Source organism: Monodon monoceros, unplaced genomic scaffold, assembly GCF_005190385.1.
Source record: "Monodon monoceros isolate NGI ecotype Baffin Bay Population unplaced genomic scaffold, NGI_Narwhal_1 Super_Scaffold_11, whole genome shotgun sequence".
NCBI classification, from domain to species: domain Eukaryota; kingdom Metazoa; phylum Chordata; class Mammalia; order Artiodactyla; family Monodontidae; genus Monodon; species Monodon monoceros.
The window spans coordinates 82,733,586-82,750,798 of record NW_021703767.1 but is presented as its reverse complement, the minus strand read 5'-3'; the positions used below and the strand labels follow the sequence as shown (position 1 = coordinate 82,750,798).

The following is a 17,213-nucleotide window of genomic DNA, read 5'->3' as shown; positions in this document are numbered from 1 at the left end:
TAATAGTTTGAGGGGTAGTGTAGCAGACTGTCCTAGCTGCCGTGGGGTGGCAGAAGAAAGAGAACTGGTGTACAGTTGAATAGAGATAAGAGCGTCCTCGTTGTAACAGGTTTTTGTCTTTTCTGTAAAGGGAAGAAGGGACTGAATCAGCCCGATAGAATGATTTGGGAATGGGTTAGATGCTCAGTAGAGGCAAGTTAGTTCCCACTGGAGAAGCCCATGGGTTATTTACGTTTGCCCTAGGGTAAGTCAAATGCCAGTACTGGATGCCTGGAACTTTCTGGCTACATACTTCTTGCAGTTTTGCCATCTTTGTCTCTCAGCTGACTGTCTGAAAACCCTTAATTCTTTGTCTCTGGTCCCTTTGGCATCTCTTGTACTGGGTGCTGGCTTTCATGTGCCATAAAATGTTTCATTTGATCATTAAATTTAACCTACTTTTAATATTTCAGTAAGTTAAAATTTCCACTTACTATTCTCTTGACTCCATGCTGGAATTTGTAGTGTGGATGAACTGATTTTCTCCCATGCAGAAACTGACACCATCCGAGATTTGGACGGCACTTCTGAGCTTGGTGCATTTGTTGACTTTTTCTCCATGGCAACTGTTCTGTCCATGGGGTGGTAGGGGGAGACACCTGGAGATGCCTAAATTGGTCACCCCACCAAGAGCTTTGGTTTTCTACTCAGAACTCTTTAACTGTTGATGTGTACTCCCTAAGGACTTGGAAATTTTTTCCAATAAATAGAGTCACTGACTGATATACTGGACAGTGCACCACACTGGGGAATGTATGGGCTCCAGACTAAGTCATCCTAGGGTGTTTCTTTTCCTGTTCACAGGCTGTGAAACGATTGGGAACTTGCCGGGCTTCTCTGAGCCTGTTTCCTCATCCGTAAAGCAGAGATGATAATACCTACCTTATAGAGATGTGTGAGTGTTAAAAAAGATAATGTGCATAAGTTTCCTGACATACTGGCTTTCATTCTACTGTTTTGGAATGCCTTTAATGACCCTGGGGTTTTGTGGTAGTGTTTGGAACCCTAGGTTTCTGGCTCCTCTACCTACATGCTAACTTTTCCTGTCCTTTGGGGAGTTGAGGTGGGAGAGGAAAAAGCTTCCATTAGTTTTCCTACAGACACCTCTGGAGGTAGTGTTGACCTTGCAGTGGAGTGCTTGGGGCAATATAAACCTCTGCTTCCCAAGCACCATGGTGGCATTTATTCAGAAAGCCCCATAAGCCTGGGCTTCTTTTCTAGGGATCCCCTGGCAGAGTTTATGGTGTCACACAGGGTTGCTTTTTAGATACTATACACTTCTGGGAATTGGGAAATGAGCCTTCAACTTGCACTTGACTTGTGCTTGTCCCTCCTGCTGTGTGAGCTCTAGGAGACTGACTCAAGCCACTTCCTGCATTTCCCCCTGACCTCCACAGGAGGGAGGCAGGAACCCACGCCTGGTGAAGCTTCCTGCTGAGCTGCTGAAGTGCTGGCTGTTTGCTCAGCTGTCACATCCAGGTCTCATCTTGTCTGACTGACCCGTCTGCACAGCCTTACCTGGGGTGTAAGGCTCTTCCTGTTAGCTTTTTCTCAGGGAGGGGGCATCTGTTGCCCATGAGAAGAACATCTTCCCCTCGCTTTGCAGGTAGCTTTTGGGTCCTCTCCTTTATTCTGTCTTTATACAGTCTCAGTTTTGTCTACTGCTTAGGAGCTGCTTTTCTGAGAGACTTCTCATTCATTTCTCAAGAGTAAGGATCTCCTAAGAAAAGGAGATTAAGAATGATAATAAAGGGGGTAAAGAGACTAACCTTAGCTCTGAGCAGAAAACCAAAGCTTTTTTCTGTCATAAGCCCTACCTCTGTTCAGAAGCTAGGCCAGGCCAGGCCTTTGCAGAATTATCATATGAAAAAGAGTATACAGAGAAATAGTAAGTTATAAATTTGTGCAGAAAATAGACCAGAGATAACTAACTGCTCTGGTGAACATTATTAATAGTTAAAAAAAATAGCTTTTGTAGTTTTATGGCATGTAGTAAAAAAATTATACTTTTTCTGTCCTGCAGGTCTCCCTTCACCAGGGCTTTGGGTTTCAGGTGAAAGCAGAAAATCTGGTAAAGGCATACCTCGGAGATATTGCAGGTTCAGTTCCAGACCACCACAATAAAGTGAATATCACAATAAAGCGAGTCACACAAATTTTTTGGTTTTTTTTTTTTGTTTCCCAGTTATGTTTACATGATACTATAGTCTATTAACTGTAATAGTATTATGTCTAAAAAAAAAAGCAATGTACATACCTTCATTCAAAAATACTTTATTGCTAAAAAATGCTAACCATCATCGGACAACACAGGGTTGCCACAAACCTTCAATTTGTAAAAAATGCAGTATCTGTAAAGCATAATAAAATGAAGCGCAATAAAATGAGGTATGCCTGTATAGCTGCAGTTGTCTCCCAGGGCCTCTCCTCCGAGTAAGGGGATTGTACTTGGGAGGCGATGCTGATGTCGGCAGTGCCTGAGTACCTTACTCTTCCTGAGACAGATTCCGGAAGTGAGAGTGGGCTGCAACTAGAAGACGACTGGTAGAGTTGGGTGTGATAGCAGAGGGGTCAGGAAGCATGGGTTGGAGCTGGACCGTGGGGATGGGCAAGGTGGGTGAAGGAGAGAAGAGTGTGTACTGTCCAGGAGGAGGATGGGCTGGGGAAGGAGACTCTCCAGGCTGGAGGTAGGGTGGCAGGGAGTCCATGTCTGAAGTTTCCGGAGGAATATCCGGGGCTCTTAGGGCCCTGGGTGTGGGTCCAGGAAAGAGTCCGTGAATTCCACTCAGGGGTCCATGTGTCCCGTTCAGGTGTCCAGGGATTTGGTCTAGGGACCTGGAGGTTTGGTTCAGCAGACCAGGAATCTTGGCTCTGAATCCCTGCAGCCTGTTCAGAAGTCCAGAGCCAGTAGTTCTGGCTGAGACACTGGAGTTTGTCTCCAACAATCCAGAAGTCCTGTTTGGGAGCTTGTTCAGTATGAGAAATGGAGAGGTGTTCCCCGGGATAGCTGTGGTAGGTGGGGCCCGCTTGGCACAGAGGGTGGGTCCCACTACAAGCAGCAGGAAACGCACCTTTCCTCGGAGCAGTCGTTGGAAGCTCAGGAAGATGGCACTGGGATCCTTGTGAGCTGTGGTCCTGCCCTGCGCAGAAAGCTGAGGGCAGAGGATGGGCCTGAGGCCAGAGACCTGGGCCAGATATCATGCCTCCCTGTCTATGTGGGAAAGATATGGTACCAGAACCCAGGCTTTGTGGCTGGAGGGAGCACTCCTTAGCAGGTCAGCTCTTCCACCCTCAAGATTTCTAAAATTCCCCTTTCTTCCCTCAGGTCTTCTGAGGGGACCGAGTCAAAAAAGAAAGACAGCTTCTATAGTTCCCTTGACTGGGGACTTACCTGGGTTCCTAGGAGGCCCTGCAGGGCCCCAAGGAGGAGGCGGACCTGTCCAGAAAGCTGCACCAGTAGGGATGAGAGGCAAGTGGGTCCCAGTTGTCCCCGCGCTGCCATCACTGCCTCCAGCAGAAGGGTCGAGGCTCCCAGAACGTCCTGTGCCTTGGTCTGTTCCTGGGAAAAAGATGGAAGAGAGAAACGGACAGCTTCAAAGGGTATGCTAATAGCGGGTGGGGAGCCTGTAAGAGTAGCCAGCAGAATGAATCATAGGAGCTGAGAATTGGACAGGACCTAGGTCCCACCCAGTACAGGAATTCCTTCAGTCTCCCGACAATTGGTCATCAGCCTCTGCTTGAATAACGCCAGTGTCCAGTAACGCAGCCTGGTCTCACATGTAATTTCAGTGAGAAAAGCTCTTTTTTTTTTTTTTCTTACATTATGCTGAAATCTGCCCTATTATAGCTTTTACCTCTTAGTTCTAGTGCTGCAAATCTACTCTTTCTGCTACAAAACCAGGATCATATGATTTTAAAAAAATTAATGTAGATATAAGACCATCATAAAGATTATAAAGATGAAGGAAAGGGGCTTGCTGATAAATGGCAGAGCTAGAGCTACAAGGGATCACTAGCAATTACATTTCCTCCCTGTCCCAATCCCCCAGAAGACCTGAGGGAAGCAAGGGAATTCTAGGGATCTTGAGGGTAGAGGAGCTGACCTTCTAAGCAGCGCTCCCTCCTGGTAGGTTTCCTGAGTGAGTCTCAGACTGAAGCACTTCATGCTCTACCACAAGACTGACACTCTTCTCCAAGCTAATCACACAAGCTTTATTATTTTTTTAAACCATTCCTTGCATAACATATTTTCTAACCTCTCACTGTTCAGGTTGCTTTCCTCCTTTTGGAAACATGCTAGTTTAATATGGTCCCTCTGAGTAAATTAGCATGTTTCTAAAAGAGGATGGCTAGTGCTCAGTGCAGTAGTTTAAGTGCAGTCCACTCAGAATAGAGTTTTTTAGGAATATTTCTACAATGTGGATGTTAAACATCTAAAGCCACCTATGATCCCTACCTTTTTAAGTAGCTACTTCAATAATGTTGTTACAATGCTAAGTTTGGGGTCAATCCAACCCTCCCAGGTCCTTTTCATAGTAAGTACTAGGGCTAGAAGTTTATATGAGGTATGTAGGGACACTGTGGCCTGAAAGCTGGAATAGGATTTTATTCAATTACTTTTCACATCTAGAATTTTATATACATCTCTGTTAAATTTCACCTTGTTTTTGACCTAGCCTTTTAGCAGTTTGAACCTTAATTCTGTTTTTTGTTATTTTAGCTGTGCATCCCAGTTTTGTGTCATCTGAGGATGACAGATCAGTCTTGCTTCTTCACACAAACTTAAGAAGGCTGAACAGAAATAGGTCAAAAGCATGGCCATGAGAGACTTCTATCCAGCTTTTCATGGTGGTCAACTTTGACTCTATTTTACGTAGTGGACCACAAGCCATCATCTTGTCCAGAGGATATCCCCATAGTAGAATGTATGTTGGGTTAGGGTGGCCAAGCTGAAGGTGAGATCTTTTTAGGGAGCTCAGGAATTTTGAAAAATCCATGGGAATCAGTAGGAAACACATGAAGACAGGATTCGGGAAACCAAGGGAAAGGATGGCTTTCTTACTGTCTGGGTTTTCCATTCTCCCAAGCTGAAGTCCACAGCAGGCAGCAGGACGGGTGTGGACAAAGGGTTAACGTCTGGGCACTGGCTCTGTTGAAAAAGATTGGTGGGGGGATGGTGGAGAGGGCACTGAAATAGAGGGGGTTATGGTGGCCCAATTACCAGGACAGGCTTCCATGAAATATAACCAGACTAGAGCTTTTAAGAGGGGGTTTGATTGTAAACCATAATCCTTGTAAAGGGGTGGTAATTAGGCGGGGAGTGGTCTTACTGAAGACAATATTAGAAGAGTAGTGATCGGAGGGAATGAGAGGAAGTGATAGGAGTCAGGGTATCTCACCAGTTAGGTGGATAGTGGGGAGAGTGCTTGGGGATTCTCACCAGTCTGCTGTGAAGGACATGGGAGTCACGAAGCAGTTTATTTAGGAGTCGGGGGTCACAGGCAGGAGGAGCCGGGCTGGACAGAGTTAGTCTTGCAGTTAGGAGAGGCATGACCACGAGGAGCAATTCTTAGATGAGGAGAGGTGAGGTTGAAAGGGGTGGATAAGGAAGAAATCATTGTTGGGTGGTGGTCCAGGAATTCCCACTTAGGACCCAGACCTGAAATCCACGGAATCTGCCTCTCAGAGGCCTTATTCCTGGGAGATTGAGGTCCCCCCTGCCCCCGCACCACAGCACATCTCCTTTCTCTTTCCCCTCTACCAAGTTCTGATTTGGCCCTAGGTCTCTCAAGGGTTTTCTTACCAGTCATCTCCATTCTGGCCAGGCTGTCTGGTTGGAGTGGCTCCCTGTATGGGGCCTCTCCCCTGAATCCGTCCTGGGGCCATGGAGGCGGCTTGGGCTCTTGCACTTCTGGGCAGAGTGGGGTGGGGCACAGGTGGGACACAGGTGGGCCAAGGAGGAGGGTCTAGAATCTATCCTGCAAGTGACAGGAATAATGAACATTATTGAGTTTCAAGGAAAACACTCTGCCTGGCTGGTGGAACAGATGCTGGGAGGGTGTGAGATGCTGACCAGCCTAAAACTGCTAAAGCTCGGACTGCTCCCACATCATCTTGTGAAGGTAGCGTATGGCATCTCCCCTTTGTCAGGGCTCCTCAGGACGTCTGAGGTGGCTCTGGTGCCCCTGCCCCCTGCCGAGAGCTGCAGGACAGGATATATACACACACATCTAATTGGCCTCAAAGTCTGAGCAACCCTGTTCGGTTGGAGAAAATCTGGGACGGGGATAGAGAAGGGAAGTATTGTGGCACAAGTCTGGAGAAGAGATTGGAAATGGGATACAGGGCCAGGACAAGGAGCTAGCAAACATGTACAATGTGCTCAGGGGTAGCTTGGGGAGTGGGGTTGAGGAGGGAAATTGGGCAAAAATGAAACTTAACTACTAAAGGTCGGTGATTAAAAGCTTGAGAAGGTGGTGTAGGAGAAATTAACCTCTCATTCTTTTTCTATTTACCCCAACATACAAAGCCTCTTGGAGTTTTTCTTTGCATTCTAAGTTCTGAAATACTGGGTTATCCAAGGTGAAGAGATGGGCTAACAGTCCTGGAACTTCCTTCCTGAAGCAAGTTGACCAGGAATGAGCACAGGCTGGGTGAGATGATGCACACCTTGCAGGGCTTACCTTGCCTTAGACACCCACCATATCTGTCTCCTAGCCTGCACCTTCCTCCCTGCCCCCTCTGCAGACCCCTTCCGGTTCCTTTGCAGGACCCCACACATGGCTTCCTCCTTCTTTCACAAGTTGTGCAAAGAGGCCTGCACCTGATTCAATATTGGGATTTCCTGTAGGTCTGTCAACATGCATGAGCCCTCCTCCCATTACCCTCTCCTTGTGCCCTGGCTTGCCTGGCCCAGCTTCCCCAGCCCCAGGATTCAGAACCTCGTGAGCTAACTAGGAATGACTGGGTAAGAATGGGGATTGGGGCTGCGTCCAGCTTGGTGCTATGTTCCCTAAGTCCAAAAAAACACCTCCTTTCTTATTTTCTCCCTGGGACCATGTCCCCTTTCCTTAGGGCCAGCCGCGACTGTGCTGTATTCCACCAAGTCTGTGATCAGTCCCTCAGAACCCAGCACCCCACCCCCTACCCCTGCTCTGTCCTGCTCCTCCCATTCTGGGAAGGCTACACTCTTCTCGACAAAGGTCAGTGCCTGCAGGTTCCAGTTTGCCTGCCCCTCCCCCAGCAGAGAGCCCAATTCCTCTTTCCTGTCCTTCCGACCCTCACTTAACTCCAAACCTTGCTTGCCACTCACCGGATGGAGAAGGGCTCCAGGACCCAGGTGCGGAGCAGGCGGCACTCTGGGGAGCAGATGGGTAGGAAAACAGGTGGCGTTGGGGCATAGCCCCTCCAGGGCAGTGGGGTCACACGCCTGCCCAGGCCACTTCTGCCCAATCAGAGAGCAGGGAGCCACTAGACACTGGCAATGGCCCCCGGAAGTGACGCCTTCTCCTCCCACCCGCGCAGGACCTGGAGCCCCTGCCTGGACCATGGTTCACTAGCGGAGCCCCAGATCCTCCACCCACGCACACCACACAGAGGATTTGAACAGGGGGATCTGTCTTTCCCTAGGAGATGGGAAATCTGGGACCTGGTTGGGGGAGAAGATGGGAGGGAAACAGGTTTTTTCCAGGAGGATTCTGGCAGGACACTTTTGTCCCTGAGGAAGAGGCACGGAGGTCTGGCTTTAGAATGGTGGGTCTCTCAATTCCTGGCTGTCCAAATTTCTTTTCCCTGGACACCACACCTGCTGCTAAAATCTACTAGGACTCTTGCTTTCCTGCTTTTCTCGCCAATAACCCTCTGGGGGTCATGTCTTATGCCCCCTTTGCAAATGGGAATGTGGGTGTCGCCTGTATTACAGAAGACCCTGTCAGGGGTCAGTGTTACCAGGAAGCAGTTTGGACAGTTTGAGAGGCCTTCAAGCTGAGAGGGTGCCTGTGCTGGATTAAGCTGTGCTCAGGTACCACTCTGTTGGGGCCCAGTGGCTCTGATGGCTAAGCCCACTTATCTCTGTGCCAGTGCCCTCTTTGCCTGCCTGGTCTTTCTCCCTCTTCCATCTCCTACCACTCCACATGTGACAAGAGGAATAACCAGGCCCATGTGTCCCTGTCTTAGGAAAGACAGCTGCTGAACCTCCCCCGCAAATACCTCCCGCTGGCCCCCCCCTTCCTTTGGCCCTGGCTCTAGTTCCTTTGCTTTCCCCTCAGTCCCACTCTCCCCACAGTCCGTCCTCAGGGGCCTCCTGGCCTGACCTTGTTCCCATCACCCCCTCCCCCCCAGTTCTTCCTCAGGCTGTGTCCTGCTCCTCCTCCCCAGGATGGGGCTGTCTGCTAAAGAGTATGGCCTAGATCCCAGAATTCTCCAGTTCAGCCAGACGAGATGCCTCCCAAGATTAGGAAGGAGGGTGCCGGGATGGTTGGGAGGATGGTGGGAGAGTGGGGGTGGGAGGGGGCAGGGAGCCCGTCATGACCAGGAAACCAAGACAAAAGAGGTTGTGGGTAGGGTGGAGAGGCACAGGGTCCCCAGGGTGAAGGAAGAGGGTGGGAAAGTGCGTCAGGCTGGGGATGATGATGGTTGGATGGGCCTGAGCGCAGGTAACAGTAGGGAGAGAAACACTGTCACCAGACAGAAAGGGGATACTGTCTATTTCTGGCCAAGTTCCTATCCTGGGGAACAGTAGAATGAGGAGAGAGCTCAGAGAAGAGGTAGGACACAGGTTAGGCAGTGAGAGTGGTGTGGGGTTTGAGAGGTGCTGTGGGCCCAGCGTCAGGCGAAGATGAGTTGACGGGCCTTTTCTGCACGTAGTCATCCTTAAAGACAATTCTTCATCCTTCCTGCAGGAACCCAGTCCTAGCCCAGTGGCTGGCCCAGGCCTCGGGCAGTCTCTGCCCCTCCCTGGTCTGGGGTTCCCATCCTGGGCCGGACACGCACCTCCTGGTCCAGCTTGGAGGGGGGGGGCTCCAGACCCGCCTCTCCTCCCGTCTTTGCGCCCCCTGGTCCCTCCCCTCCCCTCCCTCCCCTCCCCCTCCCCACCCCCTTCTCCTACAGCCCCTCCCTCCTCCCCTGCCCGGTTCCAGCCCCTCCCTCCCCTCCCCCATTCGCGATCCGGGCCGCTGCTGCTGGGCCGGACCCCCCGGGCTCAGCCCGGCCCCTCGCCGAGCCGCCGCCGCCGCCCCGTTTGCTGAGGAGGAGGCCCCCGGCCGGGGCGCCGGGCGCGGGGCATAAAACGGGCCAGAGCCGTCGCCCGGGGCACTAGAGCCGCGTACGGCCCGGGTCAGCGGCCGCCAGCCCGCCCGCGCTCCTCCCGGCCGCTCCTCCCGCCCCGCCCGGCCCGGCGCCGACTCCGCGGCCGCCCGACGAGCCCCTAGCCGCACAGCTCGGGCCCTGGCTCCGGCCCCCTCCCGCCGTACCGCCCCCGGCCCGGCCCTCCTCCCACCTCCCTCCTCCCTCTCCAGCTCCCTCCTCCCTCCCGCCTCCCCAGCTGTCCCGTTCGCGTCATGCCGAGCCTCCCGGCCCCGCCGGCCCCGCTGCTGCTCCTCGGGCTGCTGCTGCTCTGCTCCCGGCCGGCCCGCGGCGCCGGCCCCGAGCACCCAGCGCTGCCCATCCGGCCCGAGAAGGAGCCGCTGCCCATTCGGGGAGCAGCAGGTAGGTGGACGCCCCGGGGGAGGCGCGGGCGGGGAGTCCTGCTCGGGGCAAGTCTGCGCCCGCCCGGAGGGGGCGCCGGGTGCAGGTGGCTCGGTGCGGCGGGCGGCCCGGAGGGGTGGGCGGGGGCCGCGAGGCGCGTCGCGCCGGGAGACCCGGGGCCCGGCCGGCAGCGCCCGGGGCGGGTACACGGTAGGAGCGGGACAGCTGCCGCCAGCCAAGTCCGTCCCCGTAGGCTGCTCCTTCGGCGGGAAGGTCTATGGCTTGGACGAGACGTGGCACCCGGACCTGGGGGAGCCCTTCGGGGTGATGCGCTGCGTGTTGTGTGCCTGCGAGGCGGTGAGTGGACCCAATGGCCGTGGCCGGGGCCCTCGCGGGTCGGGGACCGCTGGGGTCTTGGGACGCCGGAGGGACTCGCAGTTGCTGAAGAAAGAGAAGTCAGTCTGCAGATACTTGGGATATTTTTCTGACGGAGGAAGCGGGGAGGAAGAGCCCCCTTCAAGTCTCAGGTGTTGCCTATTATTGATCACCCACTGTGTGTCAGGCTCTTTGCCAACTCCATTTCGTCTGTCTCTCGCTTAACTCCTAGTACAACCATGCTAGATAGATACTATCCTTACTCCCATTTTTCAGATAGGGACCCTACGGCCCATCGAGGTTAAGTAACTTGTCTAGAGTTATGCAGCTTGTATGTAGCAGAGCAGTCTCACCCCGTGGGAGGACCTTGCCCTGGTCCCGTGCCTCCTCTCGGCTCGCCTTTGAGTCTCACCAACAGCGTATTGCCCTCATTCGGTTTTCCCGTCTTCTCTGCGAGCAGCCTCAGTGGGGTCGCCGCGCAAGGGGCGCGGGCAGGGTCAGCTGCAAGAACATCAAACCCGAGTGCCCAACCCTGGCCTGCGGGCAGCCGCGCCAGCTGCCCGGACACTGCTGCCAGACCTGCCCCCAGGGTAAGGCCCGCTCCGCGGTGAGAGGAGGGCAGCAGGGCCGCGATGCTTGGTCCTGGGCCACGCGGATGGAGCGAATGGAGCGGCCAACTGGCCCTCCTCGTGCCCAGCTGAAACCCGCATCCCCCACCCCCGGTTCAGAGCGCAGCGGTCCGGAAAAGCAGCCAACGGGCCTGGCCTTCGAGTATCCGCGGGACCCAGAGCACCGAAGCTACAGCGACCGCGGGGAGCCCGGAGCTGAGGATCGGGGGCGTGGAGATGGCCACACGGGTAGGCAGGGGCTGCGCAAGTGAGGACCGGGGTCATGGTTGGGGCCGGGCTGCAGCAGCGGGTGGCGGTACTAGGGATATCTTCCTTCCCTCACAGACTTCGTGGCGCTGCTGACAGGGCCAAGGTCGCAAGCGGTGGCACGGGCCCGAGTGTCACTGCTGCGCTCTAGTCTGCGGTTCTCCATCTCCTACCGGCGGTGAGAAAGGGGAAGGAGGGAGGAGGGGTCAGCTGGGGGCCAGGGAGGGAGAATTGGGGAGGCTGGAGGGGCTGCTTCTGGCTCAGGCTCGGAGTCTGTGCTCAGGGGACTCTCATTACCAGGCTGGACCGCCCTACCCGAATCCGCTTCTCAGACTCCACTGGCAGCATCCTGTTTGAACACCCTGCAGCCCCTACCCAAGATGGCCTGGTGAGATGATGCCGTTTATGAGTGCTTATCCAGTCTGGGCGCTGTGCTGAGAGCATGTTCTGCATTACCTGCTTGGGTCCTCACAACAGCCCAGTGGGAGAAAGGCACTGACATTATGATGCCCATTTTACAGATGAGGGAACTGAGGCTCAGTAGCAGAATGTGACTTGCTCAAGGTCACACAGCTAGTAAGTGGTGGAGCCAGGATTTGGACCCTGGCATCTGGCTCCAGGGCCCCTTCTCAAACTTCCTAGGAGGGCCTGGGGGCAGCTTCCCATATTCCTTCCTCACCAGACATGGGCCTCTCAGCAGGCCTGTCCTGCATTCTGAGTAGAGTCTTCTTATCTCTCTGTTCCAGGTCTGTGGGGTGTGGCGAGCAGTGCCTCGGTTGTCTCTGCGGCTCCTTAGGGCAGAACAGCTGCATGTGGCACTCGTGACACCCAGTCACCCTTCAGGGGAGGTCTGGGGGCCTCTCATCCGGCATCGGGCCCTGGCCGCAGGTGAGGGGAGCAAACAGCCCCTGGACGTGAAGTTTGGAGTCTTCTCTACCCCCAGGAATGGAGTGGGCTGAGGAGGGGACTTTCTGGTGGGCTCTTATGGTCCTTTCTCCCCCAGAGACCTTCAGTGCCATCCTGACCCTGGAAGGCCCCCCACAGCAGGGCATAGGGGGCATTGCCCTCCTCACGCTCAGTGACACAGAGGACTCCTTGCATTTTTTGCTGCTCTTCCGTGGGCTGCTGGAAGCCAGGAGTGGGGGTAAGTGGAATGGGGGCAGCACATAGGAGGAGGGTAGGGAGATCACCTATGTTTCAGAGGTATCCACATGTGTGGCTATTGCAGGACCAGCCCAGGTTCCCTTGCGGCTCCAGATTCTACACCAGGGGAAGCTACTGCGAGAGCTCCAGGCCAATGCCTCGGCCCAGGTGAGCAAGGATCTGGCTCTTACTGCCACCGGTTCTGGCCTCTTGCTGTGCCCACCATACCCTGCTCTGCCCCCAGGAGCCGGGCTTTGCTGAAGTGCTGCCCAACCTGACAGCCCAGGAGATGGACTGGCTGGTGCTGGGGGAGCTGCAGATGGCCCTGGAGAGGGCAAGTGGGTCAGGGCTGCGCATCAGTGGACACATTGCTGCCAGGCAGAGCTGTGATGGTGAGGCAGGGCGAAGCCTGGCACCCCGGGCACACACAACTGAGAGGCACAGAGAAGTGCCAGAGGAGGGGCTGGGGGGGTATAGGAGGGATCCTGGGGGCTGGGGATGTGAATGGCCATGCAGCAAGCCTGCCTCCACCTGTCTTGCCCCTCTGCAGTTCTGCAAAGTGTCCTTTGTGGGGCCGATGCCCTGATCCCCGTTCAGACAGGTGCAGCCGGCTCGGCCAGCCTTACACTGCTAGGAAATGGCTCCCTGATCTACCAAGTAAGAGCTGGGGGATGGAGGAGGTGGGAGGGCAGCAGAGCAGGGCGGGGCTTTGGCCTGCAATGGTTCAGGGCCCAGGCCTTCTCTGCTACTCCAGTTTGCCCTCCCTGACCCTGCCCTCCAGGTACAGGTGGTAGGTACAGGCAGCGAGGTGGTGGCCATGACGCTGGAGACCAAGCCTCAGCGGAGGAACCAGCACACTGTCCTGTGCCACATGGCTGGACTCCAGCCGGGAGGATACACGGTGAGTGCTTCAGGCAGGGTAGAGCCGCAGGTCCCAGGCACCAGAGCTGACAGTGCCGGGGGCTGTGGGAAGCCATGTTGGATGAGCAGGGATGTTCCGCATCATTCACTCACTCACAGGCTCTCTCACTGATGCATTGCTTCACTGGACACATTTTTTAGTGAGTCTCAGGCTAAAGACTGCAGTACAAAGAAAATCAGATGTGGCCCCTCTCTTCAGGAAGCTCATGTCAAGTGGAAGGAGTTATACAGGGAGACCAGTGCAGCAGATCACGTAATAGCAAACGTGATCGCAGTGGCTGCCATTTATTGAGCCTTTCTACGTGTCACAAACTGTACTGGTTGTCTTGCTTCTGTTATTTTTGGCCCTCACAGTACTCATTTATAGATGGCGAAGTGAAGGATCAGAGAGATTAAATAACTCTTCAAGATGGTTGCATAGGTAGGAAGTGGCAGGGAAGGGACTTGAACCTGGGCCCGCCAGGTTCTTATCCAGTGTTACTGGTGTGAGGAAGTGTGTATGGGTTTAGTGGGGGCACAAAACATGGAAAGGGTTCAGAATCTTGGGCTTGTGTGAAAGCTGAGGAGGGGTTCATCTGGGACCCGGCGGGCTACAGCTGGGGCTCACCCTTCCCTGCCCCCCAGGCTGTGGGTGTCTGCCCTGGGCTGGGTGCCCGGGGGGCTCATATGCTGCTGCAGAATGAGCTGTTCCTGAACGTGGGCACCAAGGACTTCCCAGATGGAGAGCTGCGGGGGCACGTGGCTGCCCTGCCCTACAGTGGGCACAGCGCCCGCCATGATAGTGAGTGCTCCAGGGGTCTGCCTGCCCTTTGGTGTCCTCTAACCTGTGACTCAAGCATGTGAGGGATGGTGCCAGAGGGCCAGAGCCTGGCGTGGTGTCTTTCTCTGTGCCTGAGCTCCAGTTGGCATCTGGAGAAGGTGGGGATGTGTAGGGTGGCCCTGCCGGGAGACCCTCCCTGTTACCACACACGGTGCAGGGCTCTCACTTGCTGCTGCCCCAGCCCTGGGCCTGTGGACAGTGCCTGGCAGCTCGTGGAGTCCGTGTTGGGGGAGACGGGGAATGCCGGGATTGAGTCGCTGCTCTAGGCCACCTTCTCATCTGTCACCTCTCCTCTGTCTGGATCCAGCACTACCTGTGCCCCTGGCAGGAGCCCTGGTGTTGCCCCCCGTGCAGAGCCAGGCAGCAGGGCATGCCTGGCTCTCCCTGGATACCCACTGTCACCTGCACTATGAAGTGCTGCTGGCTGGGCTTGGTGGCTCAGAACAGGGCACCATCACTGCCCACCTCCTCGGGCCTCCTGGGATGCCAGGGCCCCGGCGGCTGCTGAAGGGATTCTATGGCCCAGAGGTGAGGACGTGATGGTGGGAGGCAGTTTGGAAAAGATCTACTTTCTCGCATGAAAGGCTGTGTGGGCCTTTGGCAGGAGAAGCAGAGAGCAGGCAGCCTCAGGAGTCAGACAGACCCGGGTATGAATCTGACTCAGCCTTTTATTATCCATCCTCTCTCCTGCATCCTACTCTGGTGGGATCTCTTGGATAGTATGTAATATCCTGAACCTCCAGAGGGGTATGTGGGATGGACCAAGCCCCCGACATGGGGTGGGTTGCCATGGAATCGGGGCTAGAGAGACCCGGCTTCTGAGCTCTACACCATCGCCGCTGGGCTTTGCTATCCTGGAGGCCTTACTTAATCTCCCTGGGCCTCAGTGTCCTTACCCGCGAATTGGGAGTGGTAGGCTCAGCCCTAGAGTGCCTTGTTCCCGCCCCTGATTCTGTCTACTCACAGGCCCAGGGCGTGGTCAAGGATCTGGAGCCTGAGCTGCTGCGGCACCTGGCACAGGGCTCTGCCTCCTTGCTGATCACCACCAAGGGTAGCCCCCAAGGGGAGCTGCGAGGGCAGGTAGGCAGGCAGTGTGGGCCGGTGGGGATGGTCCAGTGTTGGGCTATCACTGTGTGCCTTAGTCAGTCCCTTGCTTTCTCTGAACCCCGGGGCTGGTGGAATCACACACACTCCCTCCTCACTGGTCGGGAGGCTGAAGCCAGACGAGGTACTTAGTGAGGCTAGTAGCTGACCATCTGTCCTTGGCAGCTGGGATGATTGCCGTGGATAATAGCATCCTCCTGGGGCTCAGGGGCGCTCAGGGTGTCTTGGGCTGACTGGCCGCTGCTGGTGGAGACGCAAGGGGGAGCCCGGGCGCTGCCTCAACCTGCCTCTCCTCTCAGGTGCACATCGCCAACCAGTGCGAGGCGGGCGGCCTGCGCCTGGCGGCAGCAGGGGCCGAAGAAATACGGGTGCCCGGGGCTCTGGATGCAGTGGTGGCCGAGGTGGCCGCGCTGCCCGCTGTGCTAGGCCCAGATGCCCCAGCGCCAGCCAAACCTGGTGGCCCCGGGCGGCTCCGAGACCCCAACACCTGCTTCTTCGAGGGGCAGCAGCGCCCCCATGGGGCTCGCTGGGCTCCTAACTATGACCCGCTCTGCTCGCTCTGCACCTGCCAGGTAGGAGGCCCTGGAAGGGCACACTGGGGCCTGGGTTCTGGGTCAGGATCGCAGTCAACCCCCAACCTCTCCCCGTAGAGACGCACGGTGATCTGTGACCCCATGGTGTGCCCGCAAACCAGCTGCCCAAGCCCGGTGCAGGCGCCGGATCAGTGCTGCCCTGTGTGCCCGGGTGAGTGCCCTGCAGGAGCGGAGAGGGTAATGGAGGGTCCACCGTGTGGGCGTGAGGCCTCTGCGGAGGGAAGGAGGGGGCCACCGTCTGCTTTCACTACTTTGGATCCACAGAGAAGCAAGATGTCGGCGACCTGCCGGGGCTGCCGAAGAACAGGGACCCTGGAGAGGGTGAGCAGAAGTGGGCGTGGAGGGGTAGGGAATCCAGAGGAGCTGTTGGGTGGGACGCGGGGGGGTGGTGGGAGGGGGAGAGTGTTTATGGGGGTGGAGGGAGGCTGAGGGGCACAGGTTACAAGTGACACCTGATAGACTTCATCAGATTCACTGGCCCACAAGTGGGCCCTGTGGTTAGACTACTGTGGGGTTGGCCTGAGGCTCAGTCCTGGGTTGTGGGCCCAGCCAATGAACTCAGTGCTAATGGCAGCTGGGCACTGTCCCCCACCAGGCTGCTATTTTGATGGCGACCGGAGCTGGCGGGCAGCGGGCACCCGGTGGCACCCTGTCGTGCCCCCATTTGGCTTAATTAAGTGTGCTGTCTGCACCTGCAAGGTATGGCCACCCAGTCTTCTGTGGTGCTGGAACCCAGCGGGTCTGCAGAGCTGGGGAGGGGGCTGGTAGGAGAGGAAAGCCCAGTCTTGGTGAGGAGGGCTCAAGGATCAAAATAACATGAGAAGAGCTCCCTGGGCTCTGAGAGCTGGCTTCCTATAAAGGAAAAGGGCACGGACTGATTTGGGTGTGAACTCTGGCTCTGCCAGCTGACTAGCTCCATGTAACCCTGGGCACTTTCTGTGCGTCCCTGAGTCTCACTTTCCTCTCCCATAAGCAGATGTGGTAGCACCTACCTTGCAGGGCCACAATGAGGATTTGAGTTCAGGTACATAAAAAGCCCCAGCCCAGGGCCTCTGAGTAAAAGGCCAGGGATGTATTACTTTGGAGGTGTGGGAAAGGAGAGGGAGGAAGCAGGAGGCTTATGTGCTCCTCCTTTTTCCTGATACCCCTCACTCAATGGATCCCTACAGGGGGGCACTGGAGAGGTGCACTGTGAGAAGGTGCAGTGTCCCCGGCTGGCCTGTGCCCAGCCTGTCCGTGCCAACCCCACTGACTGCTGCAAACAGTGTCCAGGTGAGGGGGGTGGGCACTGAGGCTTCTTGGGGCAGATAAGGCTTTTTGTCCTTGTCCTGGGTCGGGGCGGGGGGATGCATGGTGAGGGGATGCCTAGTGAGGGTGGATGGAAGGGATGTCTCAGCTAAATCAGTATTTACCCAGCATTGCTCTGTGCCTAGCCTGGAGCCAGGGATCTACACACGCTGGAAAGAATGTGCATGTGTTAGTGGGCTGTGATGGGATCCAGTTCCTGTCCCATCCATCTACCCATCCACCCATCCATCCACCCATCCACCCATCCATCCATCCATCCATCCATCCACCCATCCACCCATCCACCCATCCACCCATCCACCCTTCCATCCATCCATCCATCCATCCATCCATCCATCCATCCATCCATCC

The 17,213-nt window shown here is 55.7% G+C and overlaps 2 protein-coding genes across 15 annotated transcripts in view; one reads left to right on the top strand and one right to left on the bottom strand.

Annotated features, from left to right (window-relative positions):
* Window positions 1-2,299: 2,299 nt before the first annotated feature.
* On the bottom strand, window positions 2,300-8,208 carry THPO (thrombopoietin). 4 transcript variants are annotated; one of them, XM_029214646.1, is made up of 7 exons: window positions 7,352-8,208; window positions 5,843-6,017; window positions 5,480-5,607; window positions 5,102-5,188; window positions 3,431-3,598; window positions 3,111-3,191; window positions 2,345-2,994 (listed from the first exon to the last, which is right to left on the bottom strand). In XM_029214646.1, exons 2-7 carry the CDS (start codon window positions 5,853-5,855, stop codon window positions 2,611-2,613), a joined length of 861 nt encoding a protein of 286 aa, XP_029070479.1. In that variant the 5' UTR covers window positions 5,856-6,017; window positions 7,352-8,208; the 3' UTR covers window positions 2,345-2,610. The 4 variants fall into 4 exon arrangements, with proteins under 4 accessions (XP_029070478.1, XP_029070479.1, XP_029070480.1 ...); XM_029214647.1 differs by having other exon boundaries at window positions 2,345-2,925; XM_029214645.1 differs by having other exon boundaries at window positions 2,300-3,191.
* Window positions 8,209-9,367: 1,159 nt separating this feature from the next.
* The window catches only part of CHRD (chordin), a 9,265-nt gene continuing 1,419 nt past the window's right edge, over window positions 9,368-17,213 (top strand). For 4 of the 11 annotated variants that reach the window (XR_003792442.1, XR_003792443.1, XM_029215505.1 and 1 more), the window contains exons 1-20: window positions 9,597-9,744; window positions 9,977-10,080; window positions 10,559-10,688; window positions 10,827-10,955; window positions 11,052-11,151; window positions 11,274-11,361; window positions 11,720-11,861; window positions 11,977-12,117; window positions 12,202-12,284; window positions 12,361-12,508; window positions 12,667-12,773; window positions 12,898-13,017; window positions 13,662-13,818; window positions 14,165-14,385; window positions 14,824-14,937; window positions 15,261-15,533; window positions 15,612-15,705; window positions 15,819-15,875; window positions 16,150-16,253; window positions 16,724-16,826. Coding sequence is in view for 7 of the 11 variants with exons in the window: in XM_029215505.1 (XP_029071338.1) it covers window positions 9,597-9,744; window positions 9,977-10,080; window positions 10,559-10,688; window positions 10,827-10,955; window positions 11,052-11,151; window positions 11,274-11,361; window positions 11,720-11,861; window positions 11,977-12,117; window positions 12,202-12,284; window positions 12,361-12,508; window positions 12,667-12,773; window positions 12,898-13,017; window positions 13,662-13,818; window positions 14,165-14,385; window positions 14,824-14,937; window positions 15,261-15,533; window positions 15,612-15,705; window positions 15,819-15,875; window positions 16,150-16,253; window positions 16,724-16,826 (2,563 nt within the window). In the remaining 4 variants the exon portion in view is untranslated. Of the gene's footprint in view, window positions 9,745-9,976; window positions 10,081-10,558; window positions 10,689-10,826; window positions 10,956-11,051; window positions 11,152-11,273; window positions 11,362-11,719; window positions 11,862-11,976; window positions 12,118-12,201; window positions 12,285-12,360; window positions 12,509-12,666; window positions 12,774-12,897; window positions 13,018-13,661; window positions 13,819-14,164; window positions 14,386-14,823; window positions 14,938-15,260; window positions 15,534-15,611; window positions 15,706-15,818; window positions 15,876-16,149; window positions 16,254-16,723; window positions 16,827-17,213 lie in introns of all 11 variants that reach the window. The other 7 variants (XR_003792445.1, XR_003792444.1, XM_029215510.1 and 4 more) reach the window with 3 other exon arrangements.

Excerpts from the sequence above, each read along its gene's own strand:
- THPO (XM_029214645.1), bottom strand. Across the intron at positions 5,189-5,479 it reads ATGTCCTTCACAGCAGACTG|AGCCAGTGCCCAGACGTTAA; the intron begins GTGAGAATCCCC and ends CTTTTTCAACAG. Across the intron at positions 3,599-5,101 it reads GAGAATGGAAAACCCAGACA|GAACAGACCAAGGCACAGGA; the intron begins GTAAGAAAGCCA and ends TCTTTTTCCCAG.